Below are 20,381 nucleotides of genomic sequence, written 5' to 3'. Positions count from 1 at the left end.
GCCACACTGGCAGGCTCCCAAACTTTCTTGATCCCTCCACCCTTGGCTTTCCCTTATATGATAACTAGGTTATGTGTCTGACTCTTCTGGTAAATAGTATTCCTGTCATGTTGGTATTTATAATTTGGGTTTCAGAGAAGGATTGCTTGGGCCCATGTGTGAGATTGCTTCTCCAAGACTCTCTTGGATTCGAGAATTCAAGAAGCAGAATATTATTAGAAGGTGTGGGGAAAGGACTTGCTCAGAGTCTCACACAATCAGAGGCAACATTGGGTCTCGTGACTCCTAGTTCATCAGTCTTTCCATGATACCACATTATCTTTCAGTAGGAAGATCCCTAGAGACAGGGAGTGACAGGGCTAGAACTAGACTCATAGTGCCTCTCCTTCCTATCCTGGCCATACCCCCACCAATCTATGGCAGGAATCCCACAGAAGCCCCAAATCACTGGCTATGTGTCTGCAATCCCGGAGAAGGGGAAAGCCCACCTTACGTGTCTGTCGAAAGGAAGCAAACCTGCTGCAGAGATCAGCTGGAGGAAGGGTGATCAGGAGCTCAAGGGTGAGTTATCCTCCCTTATATATTAGTATGGATGCATGTAAGGGTGTATATGTATATGGGCGATGATAATCCTGTTTTAAATAGGAAGAAAGGAATAAAATATTTTGCATGCATGCGCACAGAGGTATAGAATGATGTGTATATCGGCTAAGTCTGAATCTATTAAAATTCCTCAGAGGCTTGAGACTTCACAACTTCAAGCATTTCTGTATGTAGCGTGTGAGTGAATGTTGCAGCTCACTCTGTCTCGTGTGAATGCATTTATCTATGTGCACTTTGCATACTATAGGGAAGCCACTCATGGTTCAGGAGGATGTCAATAAAACGTTCACAGTGAGCAGTTCCGTGGAATTCCAGGTGTTCCGGGAGGATGATGGAGTTGACGTTACATGCTCCGTAAAGCATAAGTCTCTGCAGGACATGGACAGGTCCACCTCTCAGAGGATCGAAGTCCTCTGTACGTCCTGGGTTTGGGAAGATGGAGCAGGGATCCCATTTAAGACCCAGAGAGAGGCAGGAGTGAAATTGAGGAGAGGGTCAGGCAGCAATGCCAAGGGCACAAGCAATGGAAAAGTGGATAAGGGCAAGGGCAAAAGGTTGGGGGTCAGGGCCAGAAATGGGGGGGGGGCAGTACAGACGATTTAGGTGGAGTAGAGAATGTAATAACAGGTAGCCAGGACTCACCCAGGCTCATGAGGCATTCTAAAGTGAAAATTTCTAGGGGTACCAAGATGTCAAAGGAAATTTGGGGAGGGGTTGGAGGTGAATCTCAGAAAGAATTTGTGGAATTCTGGGCTGACCTAGGTTGTGTTTCTACAGACACACCAACAGCAATGATTAGGCCATATCCCCAACACCCCCGAGAAGGCGAGAAGTTGATGCTACAATGTGAAGGTCACGGCAATCCTGTGTAAGAAGAACCAGTACCTGTCCCCTCAGCCCCTACCTTATTCCTCAAATTTACCCTGACATTCAGGCCTCATCAGCAATGCTTCCCTAGTCTACCAATTTCTCTGGTCTTGCTCAACAAGTCCCTTCATCCTCCATGTTTTGTCTTCAAGGAAGACAGCATCAGAGCAAAAGCTATATTTTTCTGCTACCAATTTCTCTGGTCTTGCTCCACAAATCCCTTCATCCTCCATGTTGTGCCTACAAGGAAGACAGCATCAGAGCAAAAGCTATATTTTTCTGCTACCAATTTCTCTGGTCTTGCTCAACAAATCCCTTCATCCTCCATGTTTTGCCTACAAGGAAGATAGCATCAGAGCAAAAGTTATATTTTTGTTTTAGCTTCTGATGCTCTTAGGAGGCACTTATCTCCATTATGTCTTTTAAAGCTAATTATAATAATAATAATTCTCGTCTAAATACGTAAGAGTGCTTTGAGATTGGGACGCACTTTGCTCACAAACCTACCTGTGAGGAAAATGATAAAAATGTCATCTCTCCCTGACCCTAGAGTGTATATGTAAGAAACCTCCTTCAGGAGGAATGCTTTTCTCCTCACACAGCTCCTGCCTCCTTATCTCTAGGCAGCTTTCAGAGCCCTGTCTGCTATCACAGACTCTGAAAGCTGCCATGCTTACCTTCCTCCAAGGGCTGTTTTAAAAATCAAGTAAGATATTATTCGCAAAACACTTAGCATAATGCCTGGCACATAATAAACACTTAAGCTATGTTTGTTACCTCCCTCTCCCCTGCCATGCCTCCAATCTCGCCAAAGTGTCTTGACCCCCTTTTCTATAACTACTTGACTTCCCCCTGCTCCCAGGCTTTTATTTCTACAGCTCCTCAACCTCCTCTTCCCTGCAGCCCTCTGATCTCTCTGCCTCCACAGCCCCCAGCAGTACGAGTGGGTGAAGACAGGCATCGAACCGCCACTGCTGATGACCCATGAGAGTGCCCTGATCTTTCCATTTCTCAACAAGAGTGACAGCGGCACCTACCGATGTACAGCCTCAAACAACATGGGCAGCCACATAGCCTACTACACCTTGGATGTCAGTGGTGAGCCACCCCACCTAACCCCTATTCTCAACTGATTTTCCCAACTGGTCCTATCCTTCTTCTGTCCTTCTGACTCACCTCTCTAGCTCCCCTTAGTCATGAGAATAATAGGACTTTGAAAGAAATACAGAAGAGTTCAGGCAGGCTCTGAGAGTGCTGAGGGCTTGAGCTTCAGGTCCACTCAAGAGTGGGGAATAAAAGAGAAGAGTAAAAGAGCTGAATGTGCCTCTCATCTGCCTGTTGGAATGGACAGTAGCTATTGCCTCCAACAGTTTTGGTTCAAGTGGCACCATCTTCACTCTCATCCAATCCTGGTCCTTGAAAAGAATAGCAACAATCCTATAGATGAACCTCTCTAGGTCTAGTCAGTGACAGCTGCCCTTCTCATTCCAGAAGCTTGTTCCCTCTAGTCAGTCAAGTTACTAGGCTTGGGAGTGGGGGTTTGGGAATGCATCATGGTCTTTTCCCTTCCCTGTGGTCTTTAAACAACATTGGGTCCAAGCAAGAGACGAGCAGTCACAATGTGAAAGCACAAAGTGACTTCTGAGAATTCATATCTTTTCCTAGAAAGGCACCTCCTCTTTCCCAAAGGTTCTCATTTAAAGCTATGACCCAAAGGTCAAGCCTCAGGGAGGTTAACAGACCTCCTGTTAAGAGAGTATCTCTAAGCAGGAGAGTTGCCAGAGGCTGCAGATCTGTATAACTTTCCCTTCTCTGGCAAATCCAAATGTCAATGGAGCCCAGCCAAGTAGCTTGGTCCAGTCATCTTCAGTAGATGAAGTCCCAAGGAAAAGGAGACTGGAGACAAAGAGTATTAGGACCTAGGGTGGTCTCGGGGTAACAGAGGCAACCTCATCTGAACAATTTGTAAGAGGATCTGAGAATTATTCACTGATTTTTTCTGAGTTTTGAATTCTGGAGTCTATGTCTACTCATTAAGTACCAAGATTTCTAGTCTCCCTGAGCCAGCTCAATCGCAAAACAGCATTACTGATAAGCCTACTGGATAATCCCAAAGAAACAGGAAAACATGCTGAGATCCAGTAAGATCTCTGCCCAGGAAGTATTTTCTCGTTCAACTCAGACAGGCCTTTAGAACAACTCAGACAGGCCTTTAGAAGTCATCTCTCCAAAGTGACTGTGTCCATGAGGATAGCCTCCCCCATCCACCCTCAGTTCCCATGAACTGTCCCAGTACCAAGATGAATCTTGTTTGACTTAATCTGCCTCATCAACTACACTGAAGCCTGGTGGTGAAATGGGCTATCTCTTTACCTTTTCTGAATATCATTACTGTAGAGACTATTCTGTCTGTGGAATTGAATTAGTCTGAGTCCTTTCTGGAAACAGGAGAGTGACTGACTTCTGAGACCCTTTCTAGGCATAGGAAGTTTTGATTCCGAAAGATAATTGCTACCTCCATTGGCTCCATGGAAATCTGAGAAGATTTCAACCAGTAATACTTCTTATCTGATTACTATGGCCCCAAAGCATCCACCCTGGGAGACAAGCATCAGGGCATGGACTCCATAGAGTCCAATGTTGGTCTATTTCCTACAAATTATACTACAGGAAGCCCCCCAGTCTTTTTTCATTGACAGAGGGTTGAGAGACAGAATATAGATATTTTATCTTTCCAGGATACACTGATGGGCAAGAAATTAAAAATCTTGGCTCAGCCAGACTGGAAGTGATACTAAATTTACTACTGATTACATCCAATTTGGGGGAACATCATACCTATCTAGGTTTTGGGTCTGGATACTTTATCTGTGGCTCTTTCAGGGATGGTGCCATCTCTGCTAATTACTCCCAAAGCTTGTGCCCTGAAGACCTGTCCCTCATGTTTTCAAAGCAAATCCTATCCCCAGAAAGAAACTAGCTATTGTTTGACTGCCTCACTACCCTCCCCAAATCCTTCGGCTGGTCAAGGGGTATTTGTGGAGTCATGGGTCTTCAATTTTAGTCATACTGGAGCAAGATTTTAAGACTGTCCTGTCTCAGAGTTCCAGCAGCCTCCCTATGGAGGCCTATGGAAGGCCTAGTGCCTCTTCCCTTTTTCCACTATTTTCCCCCATGGCTCTTTTCTTCCTTCCACATCACTTTGCTAGGATAAGTTATCTAGAAGAATCAGCCTAGATTTGAGAAGGATAATCAAGGGCAGCAAGAATCAGAGATGAAAAATCCTGGGAACATAGCAGTAAAAAAATGAAAGAAAGAAAGCAATGGTCAAAGCCAGGACCTTTAATCAAAGTCAGGACTCAGTATTCTGGACCCTAACACAATGCATATTAGAAGAAAATGTGTATTTGCAGACTGCAAACATATTGTCCCTCATCCCCTAATATAAATCCTGACCCATGTCTCTGCCTCATCATGCCTATCTCAGAAGTGTCATAGGGATCATTGAGGGCATTAGTGAGGTTTTACTCTACTGTATCTCCCACCCTCAGACCACAGCCCAGTGATCTCAACTTCCAGCACCTACCATGCTGTCATTGGGGGCATTGTGGCCTTCATCGTCTTCCTGCTGCTCATTCTGCTCATCATTCTGGGCCACTACCTGATCCGGCACAAAGGTTAGGGGGTAGAACAGACCTAAAAGAGCCAAAGGGAGAGGGGTTAAGCCAGGTCAGAGGATAGACATGGAGGGAGGACTACTCGAGGCTACTGGACCTCCATGACTTTGAAAAAAGGAAGAGCTGTCCACTGCCAACACTGTCCCTGCCAACCCTAGAATAGAGTCTGATAATTTGGCGATGATCATCCAAATAAAACAAAACCTGCCCACTCAGCCAGCTGCTGTTCCCATGCTTTTCTTACTTTTAGGGTTCTACTATACAAAGTCAGCCACCAGCTCCCTATGTTTTTTTTTTTTTCGTTCCTATCCCAGATCCTTTCATATTCTCCCATTCCTGGCTCTCTTTTCCTTTCCCCTTTTCTGTCTCTGACTCTATCTTTCCCTTTTTATCTCTAGTCATCTTGCAGCCATCTCTCTCTCTCTCTCTCTCTCTCTCTCTCTCTCTCTCTCTCTCTCTCTCTCTCTCTCTGTCTCTCTGTGTCTCTCTCTGTCTCTCTCTGTCTCTCTCTCTCTCTCTCCCCCCTGAATCAATATCCTTAGCTTGTTTTTCATTTTTTTCCCTCAGTTTCTCTCCATCTTTGCCAAATGTTACCTCCAACCAGTAGTTTGATTCTAGAGACAGACTGAATATCAGTCCTGGTGCCCATGGAAACTTAACTCTACCAATGAGCACAATTAGGCCACCATAGCCCCAAGTGGGACTCTTTCCATCCATGTATGCTCCAAGCATCAGAGACCCCAAAGGCAAGAGGTCAACATAGCTAGGAAAGCCTGGGCAGGGAATACAGGGGGAGCTGAAGGGGGAGGAGGAATTCTGTAGCTCATGGTGGAGGGAAATGGGGTGGGGGGAGAATGGCAGAGATGGAGGGACTACATCTGAGGGGAAATCCTTGTCTCCATCTAGGCACGTACCTGACACACGAGGCCAAAGGCTCAGATGATGCACCAGACGCTGACACAGCCATCATCAATGCAGAGGGTGGGCAGTCAGGCGGGGACGACAAGAAGGAGTACTTCATCTAGGGGTGTCTGCCCATCTGTTACGGCCCCCCCGGGGGGGGCCCACCCTAGGGCCTGCCGGGGCCGAGGCACCAACCCGGACTTGTACAGAGCGACCCCAGGGCCGCCCCCTCCCGCTTGCTCCCCAGCCCAACCCGCCCCCCTGTACAGAATGTCTGCTTTGGGCGAGGTTTTGTACTCGGTTTGGAATGGGGAGGGGGGGGGCGGGAGGGGAAGAGAGGGTTGCCCTCGGCCCTTTCTGTGGCTTCTCTGCGTTTGGGTTTATTTTTTATTTTTCACAATCCCAGAATCAAATCCGTGTCCAGGCTGGAGGGGGCAGGGGCCCTTTGGGTGGGGGACAGCAGAAACTGAAGGGTTAGGCGAGGAAAAGCAAAGGAGCTAAGACCAGAGGGGTCTGAAGAAAGGAGAGATAGGGATTGGTCCACTCCAGAGGACTGTCCATTCCCTAGAGCAGAGCAATTTTCCCAGTCGAATTCGGCAGGAACCACATCATCTCCAGGAATGGGTCAGGGCATGCTGTCTTGGGCCCCAGACCAGGGTATTTCTTTCCTCAGAGAGCTAGGCACGAGCTGGGTAGGTGTGAAAAAGCAGAGGACTCTGGGAGCTTTGGGTCTCAGGGCATAGTTGTCCTGGCTCCAGAGAGGCCAGCCTTTCCACTTGATCTTGGAGCAGCTTCTCCCACACCCCACTCACAGGGAAGGAAACCGGTGGGAGATGAGGTGCAGAGCCTAGAGCAGAGGACCAGGCATGGAGGCTGGGCTGCAGTGCTTCACACTGAGCTGGAAACCAAGGCAGAAAGGAGGCAGTCTAGAGTGAAAGAGAGGCAGAGGCTGACTTGTCACCCCCCACCCAACATACACACATGCTTCTAAAATTTATATAATACTGCATCCCCCATCCCTCCCCTCCCATCAGAAGCAGCACAGTCAGGGGATCAGGGCATGACAGGGAGAAGGGAATAGAGTGGGCCAGGAAAGGACAACAAGGCCATACTGTCTCCTTTCTTTAATGTCAGCAGTGGGAGAGGAATTGCCCTGGGGCCCCAACCCAGCCTGCTCTCTAAGGACAGGCCCAGCCTCCCCTCCTGGGCATTGAACTGTTGCATGGCAACCCCTTCCAAGGCTTTACAAACCAGCCAGTCCCCTCCTATGCCATCCAGTGCCAAAGCCCCTTGCCCCCAGCAGACTGACAGATATAACATTTGCAAACAAAAAAACTAGAAGGATCTTAACTGCATGAAGGTGTTCCCTGCCCAAAACCCCAGGACAAAAATCCTCGGGGAGGCCCATGGGTAGGTGGTGACTGTGGGAAGGTATACAGAAGGGCTTTGGGAGATTAGGGTACATACCTCACCCAGGGAGGATACCCGGTCCTATTCTTAACCATGTTACCCCCCCAGTGCCCATCTGCCTCCAAGAGAGGAATCTCAGGGTGGGTCTCTGCTCAGCATCTGCCCTGACCTCCCCACTGAGGACACACACACACACACACACACACTCACACTCTCCCTCAAGCTCCCCTCCCCTGCCACTAAGTCTATGCACACCCCAGGCCTCTCCTGGATCCTAACTTCCAATCCCCTCACTTCCTCGCCTCCCAACCCCCACCCCACTCAGCTCAGTGGGGTGAAGGGTTGGGAGGGGGGGTGAGATCTCCTGTCTTTGCATCCCCGCCCTTTCTTCTCCTCATCCATTTTGCCTCCTTGGTCCTGAGCTGGTTGCTATGGAGACGAGGCCTGCTCACTACCCCCTCCCCATCCCACCCTGCTCAGCCCCGCTGCTTTAGGGCTCCTGGCCTGCCCCCAACTCGGGCCCAGGACTCCTTCTGGCACTCCCCTCACTCCTCTCCCAGCCTATGCCAGCAGCCCCAGTAAGAATGGTGGGGAGGAGGGGCATTTGCAACCTGGCAAGGGAACCCACCTCTCTCCCTCCCTGCCAAAGTGTAGTCTCCCTTCAGTTCAGGTACCGCCCTTCTGAATCTTCCAAACGCCGGGCACAGCAGGCAGCCCCACGCCCAGACCAGGGGCCCAATCCCCCTCCAACTGAAAGGGCCCCGCCGGGCTCTCCATCCCGGCCATCCCCTTTCGGGACAAACAACTCTAACTCTTTCGAGCTGAACCACTCTGTCCATATACACAGAAGCCATATTTGTACGGGGGGGCCGGGGAGGGGGGCCTGTCGTGCTGTGTGTGTCTGTCCAGGGAGGCGGGAGGGATGGGGCCGGGATGGGAGGGGATCGTGTATCTTTATAACCTTTCTAATTCTCCTGTGCTAATCTCAGAGGGGCTACTCCTCAATATATCTGGATTATCCGTGTCACTGGGATGCTTCATGTCTTGCTCACACTGCCCAGATAGGCGGTGGGGAGGGGAGGGGAGGGCAGGGCAGGGCAGGGCAGGGCAGGAAGGGGCTTAGGACAAGAACACCCTGGGCAATAGAATAACTGAAATCTATGCTGCTTCTTTCCTCTCTTGTCTGCCCAGGCCTTTATGCTTGAGGGCAGAAATGAGGACTGAGGCTCTCCATCTCCAAGCATAGGAATACTTGGAGAGATTTTGAAAGGGGACCAAAAACACCCTTTCTAGGGAGGGTGGCATGACTAACATTTAATAATAATAAGTAATAAGGCTTTAATACTTGCAAAGAATTTTACAGATCCAATCTTTGATCTTTACAACAACCCTGTGAGGTAAGAATTAGTATCCTCCTATTTTGCAAAGGAGAAAACTGAGGTGAAACGAAATGTTACAAAGTGTCTGAGGTTGAATTTAAACCCAGATTTTCCTGAGTTCAGGTCCAACACTAACCCACTATACTACCCAGCATGAACTTTAACTCCTTGAGCTGACTTCTATAATCCTGTGATCTCTAGGATAACTGGGTAGAAAGACTATTAAAAAAAACAAAAACCTCCCCCAATGCTACTAACTCTCCTATAAGATATCCTGCCCATAATTCATCTCGTCATCCAACCGCCACTATTTTCTGACTCAGATGGACATCCCAAGAGGGAGCAGCCCTAAGTAGGCCATGCCAAAAGCCCAGTACACTGTGAACATCTTTCCACATCACGGAATCTGACTGCTCATATTTCAGATCCTTCTAACCTTGAGACCAAAGATATTGCTTAGTTGTAAGAATTGGCCAAGAAAGTCAAAACAAAGAAAAACATGAAGACCATAAGAAGACACCGGATTGATTGAACAGGTCCACCAAAAAGGAAAGTCATTTATTAGGAGGTGATGATCCACAGGGAAGAATGGCATCTTCTCATGTCTATCCATTTGCCCATCAATTAAAAGTTCTGTCACTACATAGTAGACTCTATAACCCCAGGGAGGTTCTCCCCCTGAACCCAATCTCCTCCCAATTACAACCTGTTGTCCTAACCCTAAAGGTTCCCTCATTTCATGTCACTGCTGTTTTCCCAGAGATTCCCAGAAAAATGGAAAATTGCCTCTGAGGGTAGCTTCCTTCTGGCTCATCGCCCGTCCCCCAATCCCTTCCCATTCACACACTGAACAAACACAGACAGAAAGAGCCACACTCAGACACCTACCTCTGGTGGCACATACCACTCACACTGCTACACAGGGACTCACCCACACAAGCACACTCATATCTAGCTGCCTCAGGACAGGCACTGTGCTATATACCCAAATTTGTATCTAGAAACACTCCACATATACATTATTGTTGGCTCGATCACACATCCAACCACTAACAGCCTCTCTTATTCTTGGTGCCCGCTGGTGTTTCCTAGAACCAGCCTTAAAGAGCTGGAGTGACAGAAGACACATAGATAGCTACCCTCACTTCCCAAAGGTTTTGGTTTCTGTATATTTTCCTTGCCCACCCTCTCTTCTCCCCATGGAAAGTCCCAGCTTCTTTGCCAAGTCAATATTGGCTCCAAAGCAGGAAGCCCTAGATGTAATACCATGCTTCCAACAGGCAAGAGGTAAAGATCTAGCCAAGCCAACTTCCTGAAGATTATTCTGCTGACCCCACCCCGTTCCCAACTGGACCTTAAAGGCTTGCCCTGGGGCATGAAGTGTCTCATTAGTCCATAGCTCTTATCTTGGGAGTTCTGACACAAACTCTGGCAGCTCTGAACTGGCCCACCCTGATCACCCTGAGCTCAGCCTAGAACCATGGGGAACTGTCTGCATCGGGTGAGTGTGTGGGCAAATATTCAAAGATCCCCTCATCCCATTTTTTCTTGCACTTCAATTTTAACTTCCATCTCTCCTCTCTTTATTTTGGCTCATTCTTTTCTTCCTCATTTTTTTGCTTCTTTTCCCCTTCCTTCCTCCTCCTTCCTTCATTAGCCCTTTCCTCTTAAAGTGCTTACTTTTCCCTCCTTAGTTTTTATCCTCTTTTCATACCATCTCAGTCTTTACCTCCTCCCTTTATCCTTTCTAATCTTTCCCTCCCCAACCACTTACTCCTCACTCCCTTCTCTTCTCATACTTTCCCATATTATCCCTCATTTTCTTCCTTTCTCACCTTTCATTCCTTAAACACTCATTCTCATCTTTCCCCTCACCCCAATCATTCCACATTGTTCAAGTTTCCGATGAATCCCTTTACCTCTTCTACTCTTCTCAGGTTCAAAGCCCTGGATCCCTTATTAACATCTTATTCTTTATCTAGATCTTGAATTGAACTCCTTCCTAGTTCTCCACTATTTGACAGATTCCAGTACCTTGGAACTGATGCTTCCCTCTTAACTCTATTATGGACCCTCATTTTCTTACTGGTCTCTCTTCCCCTTTTCTTATTTTCTTGCCACCTTCCCCTGAGCTCCCCATCTTTCACTCTCCTAATCCCATCCCTTACCTCATCCCTGTTTCTCCCTCTCCCCTGCTCAGCTCCTCATTCTATGTGGTGGGATAGGTGGGAGGAGGGAATGAAAGGATTCTCTGAGTGGCCCCTTGTGGTATGTTTCCCAGGCAGAATCCGGGCCTCAGAACTCCGAAAACTGGACCTTCAGTAGTTCAGAAGACTACGACTGGTCGTTGAATTACACTTACAACTATACTGATGATGACCTAAACATGGCTGCTCCCTGTCGTTCCTGTGTCCTGTTAGATGACACCTCACTGCCCTTTTTTGCTATTACCAGTGCCTTAGGCATACTAGGTGGTGGGATATTGCTCTTTGCCCTCCTCAAACCCCTTGCCTGCTGGAACTTGTGCCCAGACCGGACCATCTTGGCACAGCTGGCTGGAGGCAGTACCCTCTTCAGCATTGTTTTGCCCATTCTGGCACCAGGATGGAACCCTGCCCTGGACACGGTCGTCTGTTGCATGGCACATGGACTCTGGTATGCCTCAGCTTTTGCCCAGGCTCTGCTGGTGTGTGCATATTCCTGCCTGGGTCCTGAACTGAACCAAAGCTGGCTCCTCAAACTCTCACTGGCTGTGTGGAGTGTTGCTCTGCTGATGGCCTTGCCTGTCACACTGGCCAGTGATGTGGTCTCTGGGTTCTGCATCTTACCAATCAGCAATGATGAGTGGGTTTGGCCCTGGATCCATATTGTGGCCTGCATTGTCATTTTCCTCATTTTGCCCCTGGGACTAGTTCAGGGATGGGCAATTCAGAGGGTAAAAGGCAGAGGATCAGGACCATGGGCTAATGTCCTGTGGGTCTGGTTTCTCTTCTGGTGGCTCCATGCAATAATGATAGGGCTTGATGCCCTGGTAAGGACAGAAAACTTGTCAATGCATACATGCTTTGCCCAGCAGACCCTAGATTTCCTGTTACAGTCTGCAAGGATCCTGGGGATATTGCACTGTCTAGCCACTCCATTACTGCTGGCACTGTTCTGTCACCGTGCCACTTGAACCCCCACAGTCAACCCACCCTAGACCTTCCCTCTTTCCCTCCCCTCCCTACTCCTACCAGGCTCACCCTGGCATCTGGGCATCCTAAGAGGCAAGTTTCAGTTCTCTCTGCTGCCAACTAAAATTAAAGTCTGTGCTGCTATGAAGCTGATGTTTTCTTATTTGGCCAGGGTGGTGGGCCCTGTCCCACCTTAGGCACTTCCACCAACACCTCTCTCCCCAGCTGGTAACAATCAGGTGTTCCTAGGGATATGGGGAGAGGAGTCACCATATATGAGCTTTCAACGACAAGGTTACCCTAGAAGTGGGACAGATGGACACCGAAGGTTCCCTTGAGATCTAGGACCTTAAGAAGAAGAATGGGGGAAGAATTCTCAAGGGAACCAGTTTGACAGGTGAGACAGGAAGGGTCTAGGTAACTGGGGACCCCGAAGCTAGAATTGGGAGAAATGGTGGGAATGAACCTCAGGACTTAACTGTTTCTCACATTCTTCTTTTTACTCCTTTCAGTTCCCTCTTCTTTCTTTCTCAGTTTTTCTGCCCAGAATCAAGAAAGGGATATTAGGGACCCTAAAAAAGAAAATTCCTGTCAGGATACCTCTGTACTTTGTTCTAGAGCAAATGCATAGATTCTACCTTAAGGCTTCCTGATTTAGTTACAGACCTCTTTGGTTCAATTCTTAGCCCCACTGAACTGCCAGGCAAAAAACCCATTCCTACTAATAGTCCACAGCAATTTTTAAAGCTGAAAGGCACATTAAAGATAACCATTATGCCTCCCTTTCTGATACAGTCACCCTTTAGTTTCGGCTGGGTGTGTGTAAATTAATCTATCTTTGTATGTGTATTTTGTGTATATATACACGTGCTAAATTATGTTTTTGTGTGTTCATGAAAAATTCCTTATTAGGTCCCCTCTACTCAAGTTCATTTTCTCTTTCCCCTCCCTATCCTTCCTCCTTTAGTCTGTTCTTAGGAGGTGGGGTCAGGGGTTATGATTCACTCTTTATCCCATTTCACTTATTTTCCCCTCTCTGGTTTCCTTTATCTGTCCTCTCTGGGAAGGATAATGGGTATTGGGATGCGGGGATGGGGGTGGCGGAAGAAGCTGGAAGGATCCCAAGGAGGAAACTATAAGGTATGTGACCTCGTGGAGACAAGTGCATGATCCACCCACTAACTGGAACTGTCTAAATTTCCTTCCCTGGCCCAAGTTCTGGGCCCAACCTTCACAGATTAGTTATTCTTGTTTTCTACTCTTCTACATCCTAGTCTTCTCACCAATTACTCTTGGCCTATTTGACTCTTGGCCTTGTCTCAACACACACACCCAGAACAAGAAATTTTCAAGCCCCACATCCTCTCCCCATCGCAGCAGTCCCATGGAACCCAGAGACTAGTAAGCCAGATAAATCTCCCCTCGGACCACAATAGACACCATGGAAGAAAGTCAAAGTGTCCTTTGAATGAACACTAACAAGCCTGAAAGCTGTGGGCCCAGGGAGTTCTCTTCCCAATAGCTTCTTGGACTCAGATGTGCTCCTCTCCTCAGATGTGCTGCGGTATCTGCCTTCACTTCCCAAATGGGCTGTTTCTAAGCTGGGGTTGGGGCAGAGGTGGGACTAGAGAATGCTAGGTTCAGGGAGTTTGGAGTGGGAGTAGAGGGAGTTATGTAGTTTCCAAATCCCCCACCTCCCGTTGCTTAGCAACAGCCAGACTTCCCCCTGATTGGCTGTTAACAAACCGAAGGGAGGGATTGAGTTGGCCAAAGGAAGGGAGACATTCTGAAACCTGAGGGAGGCAGGGAGAGGATAACTCAGAGGAGGGAGAGACAGGTGGGGCTCAAGCTGGGAAGAGGTCCCCAATGTCCCCATGTATCAGTACATTTGTCTCCCCTTGCTCCCTTTGATCCCTTCCCAGTTTCTCCATCTTTCCTTACTATTATCCACCCAACAATCTCATCTGCCTTCTTGCAGCATCTCCTCAGCTCTTGTAGACCTCTTATTTCAAAATGAATTTTGCCAGATTCAAAGTCTGACCTAGTTAAACTGGAGGTGGTGGTGGTGGTGGTGGGGAGACACATGGCTAATGGGATTGTGTTTTCCTATTATTAATTACTCTGGGATTTAGGAAGTGTGTGCTATTGCCCAGCCTCCACTGCTCCTGCTGTAATTCTCAATCATTTCCTTGAGGGTTTCCCTAGAGTACCATGACCCTATTTATTGATACAGCCCACAGCACACCCCCAACTGTTGAAACTTCATTCTGCTCCCTTGCAACCACTCCTAGAGACAGATGGGGTATAAACAACTGGATTTGAAATTGGGAAGGCCTTCTGGTTTTAAAATCCACCTAGAATACTTGCTACCTGCATGATTCTATACAAATCATTTAGCCCCTCAAAGCCTCAGTTCCCAAAGCAGTAAAATAAGGTCATTTAATAACATCTGCCTTTCAGGATTATTAAAAGGATCAAAAGAAGAGATAGTGCATTTAAAGTGCTAGCATGAATACAAACATATTATTATTGCAAGAGTTCACTTTTTTAGGGCCCTTAAGAACAAGAATTCTTAGAGTTTGGAGAGACTTTAGCTGATCACTGTCATCCTGAGAACTTGTGATGAAAGGGAAATTTTCTCAAAAGAAATGAGAACAGGGAAAGAGCAGCCTAGGACTGAGAGAAGGGGGCTCCTGGGAGGGTCACTATGCTGTCACCCCTTCCAGGAAAGACATCTATGAGAGAATCATTCTAGAATTTATCATAGATTTTCAAATATATGTCAGAGGTGAAGAATGTGTGTTTTACTTATATTACCAAATCAATAGAGTACAATATCCATGTAGGTACAGATGATGAGGAGGAGGAGCTTTAAATTATAGGTCAAAGGTCACCTCTTCCATTAATTTTTTTCCTCCCTCAATCCACATCTAATTAGGGCCTGAAGGGCTATCTGAAAGGATTTGGGAAATGGGTTGTTGGTCTCTCTCTCCCCTTTTATTACCCATTTCCTGGTCCAAGACCTTCCTTTCTAATCCCCCTCCTCCCACCACCACTGTCTGCATCCTCCTGATTGAGAACTTTACTGGGATTTCAATTCCAATCTACTGCCAACTCTAATTGCCAGGGATTTGCATTAAAACCATCACACGCTATCTAATTATTCTGACAACAGCCAGCTCGCTGTCTGGGCACAACAACGAGAGAATTGGGGTTTTAATTAACAATAATGCACCTTGCAAATGAGGAATGCGACTGTTTAGGTTAATTAACAAGTCTAGGTCCCTTCAAACCATCTCTAGTCAGAGTCCAGGTGATTTGGGAGGTGTGTAGGGGGAGAGACATCAGCTCAGTGAAAATGCTCTTTGGTGTTCTTCATCTTTATATATATATAAATACTTGGCAAGCTGGTGGGGGAAAAGTCAAGGAGTCAAGAGCCTGGGGAAATTTGATTAGCAAAGCTTCTTCAGCTGATATCCAGAGTTGCTCATATCTGGCGTCTTTGTGTCCAGGCTGGAAATATAGGGTCAGTTTTTAAGCTGAGTTGTACAAACAAGAGAGGAAGTAGGAAACAAGTCTTGTTACTCAACTCTTGATTTTCAGTTTATTACAACTCACAATGCCCCTAGGGGTTTCTGACTCTAGAACTTTCCCTATTTCTTTTATTTACAAATCCCTGGAACTCTTCAAACCCTCTTCCATGAAATTCTCCCATACTAACTCCACTCAAATTTATTGTTATGTAATACTGGTATCCTCTATGCTAGCATGAGGAGTTTATACTTGTTTGGGACTCTTATGTCTTGGCTCCCCCATCAGAACAGGAAATCCCCAGGGGCAGGGGCTGTGTCTTATCTTTTTGAACCTCTCTCCAGTGTCAAAACACAGTCTTCTGAATTTGGGGAAGAAAGTGTCTTGGGACTGTAGGAGAATGGATGGACTCTGTGGGTGAATGCCCTGGTGGTCCTGTCCCACAGTCTAAAAAGCACAGCATTTAACAAAGAGAGCTCTGGGGTTTGCCCTCAGTCTCACAGCCCTCAGAGGTCTGAGGAAGGCATAGAAGGGACCAAAGAGAATCTGACATGATAAAGCATTTAAAAACATGGACAAAGAGAAAATGTTAAAGGAGGGAAAGAAGGGAATCTAGAGAAAAGAAGCTTGGGTGTTGAAGAGGAGAGTTAAGTCCCCTTGGGTCATAGTTCCAAGTCTCTGAAAGGGCATTGTGTAGAAAAGGGAAGCTAGATTATTTCACAGATCCACTGACAAGAAAAGAGGGAGTAGGTTGAAACTACAGCAAGGGGCATTTAGGAGAGACAACTACTGAAAAGGTGAATCATGGAGGCTAACTGGCAAGGGATATTGCCTCTGGGTGTCTCTCTGAGCTTAGCTTTATAGAAATATAGAGTCTCTGATCCCATATCCATTAATTCAGGGATATGAAGCAGGAGAGATTGGGGAGATTTTGACAAGTTGTTTCTACTTATTTAACTTGATACTCTCCATTTTCTGATTTGTAAAATGAGGAACTTAAATGATCTCCAAATCCTCTGATCTATGTTCCACTGACTTTGAGTCTGGAGAAACTTTCAAAATGTTCTGCATTTTGGGCTAGCTTCCTGGGCTTTAGGTTGCCTAGAGAATGGTTAGGTTGGGTTATCTTCATGGCCTAAGAGGGAAAGACTCATAAGGAATTTCATTAGGGTTCCAGGTCATGGAGAAGGGTCTTCTATAGGCTCTAAAAGCTGCTATAAGTTCTACCCACTTTTGCAAATATCACCATTCTCAGGAGGACAGTCTCCAATATGGATTACTCTCTAAAAAGACTATCTTCTCTGGCTGGACACAACTATAAATCCTGATGTACATTGAATAAAGCACTGCCCTTGGAATCAAGAAGACATGAACCCAAATCTGGTGTCCAATACTTACTAGCTGTGTGACCCTGGGCAAACCATTTAACTCTGTTTGCCTCAGCTTCCTCAACTTTAAAATGGGGATAGTCACAGCACCTACCTCCCAGGTTGTTATGAAGGTCAAATGAGATTGTGTTTATAAAGAGCTTAGCACAGTTCAGATATTGGACACTTAAAAACACTTGTTCCTTTACATTTGCCCTGAGACCTTCATGGTCTTTTGGGAGAATCTGGCTTTTCAGGCCCATGGGTCAGCTACTTTGTCGTCTGCCCCAAATCTACTTATCAGAAATAACAGAAAATTACCTCTTGCCAAACAAGACAGGACCGCCTATTTCTCGTTTTAACATACTCCTAGTTCTTATTTCCTCGTTCATTCTACCATGTTCTGACTTCTGTCATCGGCATGTGGCAGCTCCATTCCCTGATCAGGTTCACAGAGTCAGATCCCTGAAAAGTGCTGGTCTCCCTCTTTGCCTTGGCCTTTCAATCAGTGCCTTCTCTCTTCCTTCCACAGAGTTTCTCTCCCTCAACTCTTATTTAGGGCATGTTTGAATGCCCTGGGAGTCCAAGCATCAGTATCTGCAACATTCAGTCCTCAACCACTCGCTTAGACCAATCTTATTTTTCATAATCTCTCATCTTCTCAGAGGCCTAAGACACCATACTAGATGACAGATTCAAGATTCAAAAAAGATCTTAACAGGAGCTGTGAGATGGCCCAACCATTCTGGACTTAGCAGATAAAATAAGATAAAATTTAATGTTAATGAATGTCATAGCTTACACATGGATTTGAAAAATTAAGTTTCTGAAGAGAAAATGGGAAGAGGTATAGCTAGATAGCAGTTTACCTAGCAATGCCTGAGGACTGACAGCCCCAAATGCCTCCACTTTGTGATATAAAAGCCAAGGGCAGTATAATGCTCCAGAAACTATGAGACTAAGTGAGATGGACTTGGCATCATGAAGACTCGATGTGACCAAGGGAAGGTTACTTCTCTGGGACTGTTTTCTCATTGGTAAAATGGGGATATTTATAACTGTAGTAGCTGCCTTTCAGAGTTATGTCAAAGGAGATAATGTATGAAAAGCACTTTGCTAACTGTGTTGTACTATACAAATGCCCACTGTTATTACAGCTGGAAAACTAATGTGAAGGGCAGCTAGGTGGCTCACTGGATAGAGAGCCAGACCTGGAGATAAGAGGTCCTGGGTTCATATCTGATCTCAGGCACTCCCTAGCTATATGATCACAGGCGAGGCACTTAACCTCAATTGCCTAGCCCTTACTGTTCTTCTGTCTTAGAACTGATACTTTGAAGGAAGGTAAGGATTAAAAAAAAAAAAAGAAAGTGAACATAATCTTAGGACAGCAGGCATTTATTAAAGTACTTTCTAGGGCCAAGTTCTGAGATAAAAATATGATCAAAAAAGAAAAACAGTTTCTACCTTCAAGGACCTTATTTCTAACAAGAAAAACAATACATAAATAGGGGTGATGACATGATGAAGTACAGCATGGGAAATGAAGCAATGGCCAGCCTGGATGCCCTCCTCAGTCAATGGTTTTTGGAGGAGTCCTTCATCCTCCTGGCAGGTAGAAGGACTCCAGAGGCAGAAGGTATTTGGAGGTGGGAGTTCCAGGGCTGGAGAGATCATATTAGATGAAGAGTTTTCTGGGGCATGATAGAGAAATCTAAAGGAGTACAAACATAGCTTCCGGGTATAAGCAGGTAATAGCTCTGTTGTACATTCTCCTACTCGGATACCATGAGGATTGTGTTCATTTTGGGCACTGTATTTTAGAAAGAACACAGATAACCTGGAGTATATTCAGAGGAGGGTAAACAGAAGGGTGAATGGCATCCAATCATGTGATAGCTAGTTATAGAAACTAGGGATCTGTAGTCTGGGAAAACGGGCAAAGAAGATGTGATAACTGTATCCAAGTATTTAAAGAGCTGTAATGTGGAAAAGGAATTAAAATTCTACTCTTTGACCACAAGGGCAGGGATAGAAGGGTCTGATAGAAGTTGCAAAGAAGCCTATTAATGCTTAATGTTGGGAAATTCTAACAATGAAAACAATCCAAAGGGAGACTGGGACGTTTTAGAGAGTAGCAGATTACCCCACACTGGAGATGGTTAACCAAAGGATAGATGACCACTTGGCAGGCATATTATTGAGGGAATTTGATTCATTTTTTAGGAATACAGATGACTAAGGATCCCTTCCTACTTGGAGATTCTGTGATCCTGAGAATCTTGCCTCTTGTTAGGACACCATCTCCTGCTCCCAGACTATCATCAGTACAAAATAATGAGCGATTCAATGCTTACACATAGCTGAAATTTTAACTATGGAAGATTCCTAGAAATGCTCATGAGCTGGACCAGTAGAATAAAATGTTGAAAACTCTGGCTGCTTCTCTCCAGGGAGGAGATGGAACTCTCTTTCCATGGACCCGGTTTGTGAATTTTTCTTGGAGAAGAACAACTCAGTGAAGTATTATAATCTCTCATACATCCATTTTACTCCCCCCCCCCAAACTTACAGCCATTTTCTTATGTTGTCCTATAGGAGATAAACAGAACTGGGTTAATTATCCTTAATATATAAGATGGGGAGAATAAGATGTAGAAATATCCATTGATTAGATTACAATCATACAGCAAAGCAATAGACAGGACAAGAATCCTAGTCTCTTATCTCCCAAACCAGATCTCTTTCTTAAAATCTATTCTGCTTCTTAAGGCATTGTTTGTAAATTACCCAGGTGGCTCTATGACCAGAAGTGTTCTGGCATGTCTGATAGGTGCATATGGAACAAGTCAAAGAGTAGATGATCAGGGACCCTGGAAGTTAATTCTGCCCTTTTTTCCTTCCCTCACTCCTCAATCTAGGGGAAAGGAAGCAGCTTTGTTCAACTAGAGAAGATCATCTTTCCCAAGGTTTTTCATTTCTATCGGTACAGTACCACTGAATGCTGAATCTGGAATCAGAGGTGTGAGATTCACATCCCACCTCTGCCACTTACTACCTATGTAAATTATGGGCAAGTGACTCAAACTCCGGGGCCTTAGTTTCCCTAGCTATTAAAAAAAAATGAAGTGGTTGGGCTGAGTAGCCTCTAAAATCCCTTCTAATCCCAAATCTATGATTCTATGATTCACTTTATGGCTGTGTCCTGAGGGCATGGCAAGTAGATTTCCTGGTCTACCACTGGGAGTTGACACAGGGAAGGGACCTTACCTCTTTTTGCCTTGGGAATTCACTTGGTTAAGCAGATTGTTGAATTTAAGAAAATACCAGTTGTACTTAGTGATTGACCCAGATGATCTCCAGAAAGAGCTAGGAATTCAAGGAGGAAGAAGTGGAAAGAGAAGAGAGTGAGATCTTTTGAAAAGCCTAGAATTAGCATGGTAGAATGAAATTAGAGTTGCTGTCAAAGCC

General features: G+C 46.0%; 3 protein-coding genes and 1 long non-coding RNA gene across 5 annotated transcripts in view; 3 read left to right on the top strand and 1 right to left on the bottom strand.

Moving 5' to 3' along the window:
- Positions 1-8,487, top strand: part of CADM3 (cell adhesion molecule 3) — a 43,304-nt gene extending 34,817 nt beyond the window's left edge. For both annotated transcript variants that reach the window (XM_007481670.3, XM_056816184.1), the window contains exons 4-9: positions 424-561; positions 851-1,018; positions 1,381-1,471; positions 2,399-2,568; positions 5,022-5,147; positions 6,054-8,487. In XM_007481670.3, the coding sequence (XP_007481732.1) occupies positions 424-561; positions 851-1,018; positions 1,381-1,471; positions 2,399-2,568; positions 5,022-5,147; positions 6,054-6,172 (812 nt within the window). In that variant the 3' untranslated portion in view covers positions 6,173-8,487. The remainder of the gene's footprint in view (positions 1-423; positions 562-850; positions 1,019-1,380; positions 1,472-2,398; positions 2,569-5,021; positions 5,148-6,053) is intronic.
- Positions 8,488-9,554: 1,067 nt separating this feature from the next.
- On the top strand, positions 9,555-12,160 carry ACKR1 (atypical chemokine receptor 1 (Duffy blood group)). The gene is made up of 2 exons (XM_001379684.4): positions 9,555-10,340; positions 11,121-12,160. The coding sequence occupies exons 1-2, from the start codon at positions 10,320-10,322 to the stop codon at positions 12,012-12,014; spliced, it is 915 nt and encodes a 304-aa protein (XP_001379721.2). The 5' UTR covers positions 9,555-10,319; the 3' UTR covers positions 12,015-12,160.
- Positions 12,119-13,711, bottom strand: LOC130457177 (uncharacterized). Its single transcript, XR_008916281.1, has 3 exons — positions 13,493-13,711; positions 12,492-12,584; positions 12,119-12,257 (listed from the first exon to the last, which is right to left on the bottom strand). It is a non-coding gene; the product is annotated as an uncharacterized LOC130457177 (long non-coding RNA).
- A 4,723-nt stretch (positions 13,712-18,434) lies between these two features.
- Positions 18,435-20,381, top strand: part of LOC100031982 (mucosal pentraxin-like) — a 79,259-nt gene continuing 77,312 nt past the window's right edge. The window contains exon 1 of the mRNA XM_056814634.1: positions 18,435-18,521. Within this exon, the coding sequence (XP_056670612.1) occupies positions 18,435-18,521 (87 nt within the window). The remainder of the gene's footprint in view (positions 18,522-20,381) is intronic.

This window comes from Monodelphis domestica, chromosome 2, assembly GCF_027887165.1.
Source record: "Monodelphis domestica isolate mMonDom1 chromosome 2, mMonDom1.pri, whole genome shotgun sequence".
Taxonomy (NCBI): domain Eukaryota; kingdom Metazoa; phylum Chordata; class Mammalia; order Didelphimorphia; family Didelphidae; genus Monodelphis; species Monodelphis domestica.
This window is presented reverse-complemented; position numbering and strand designations above follow the sequence as displayed.

Excerpts from the sequence above, each read along its gene's own strand:
- ACKR1 (XM_001379684.4), top strand. The coding sequence starts at position 10,320 with ATGGGGAACTGTCTGCATCGG. Across the intron at positions 10,341-11,120 it reads TGGGGAACTGTCTGCATCGG|GCAGAATCCGGGCCTCAGAA; the intron begins GTGAGTGTGTGG and ends TATGTTTCCCAG.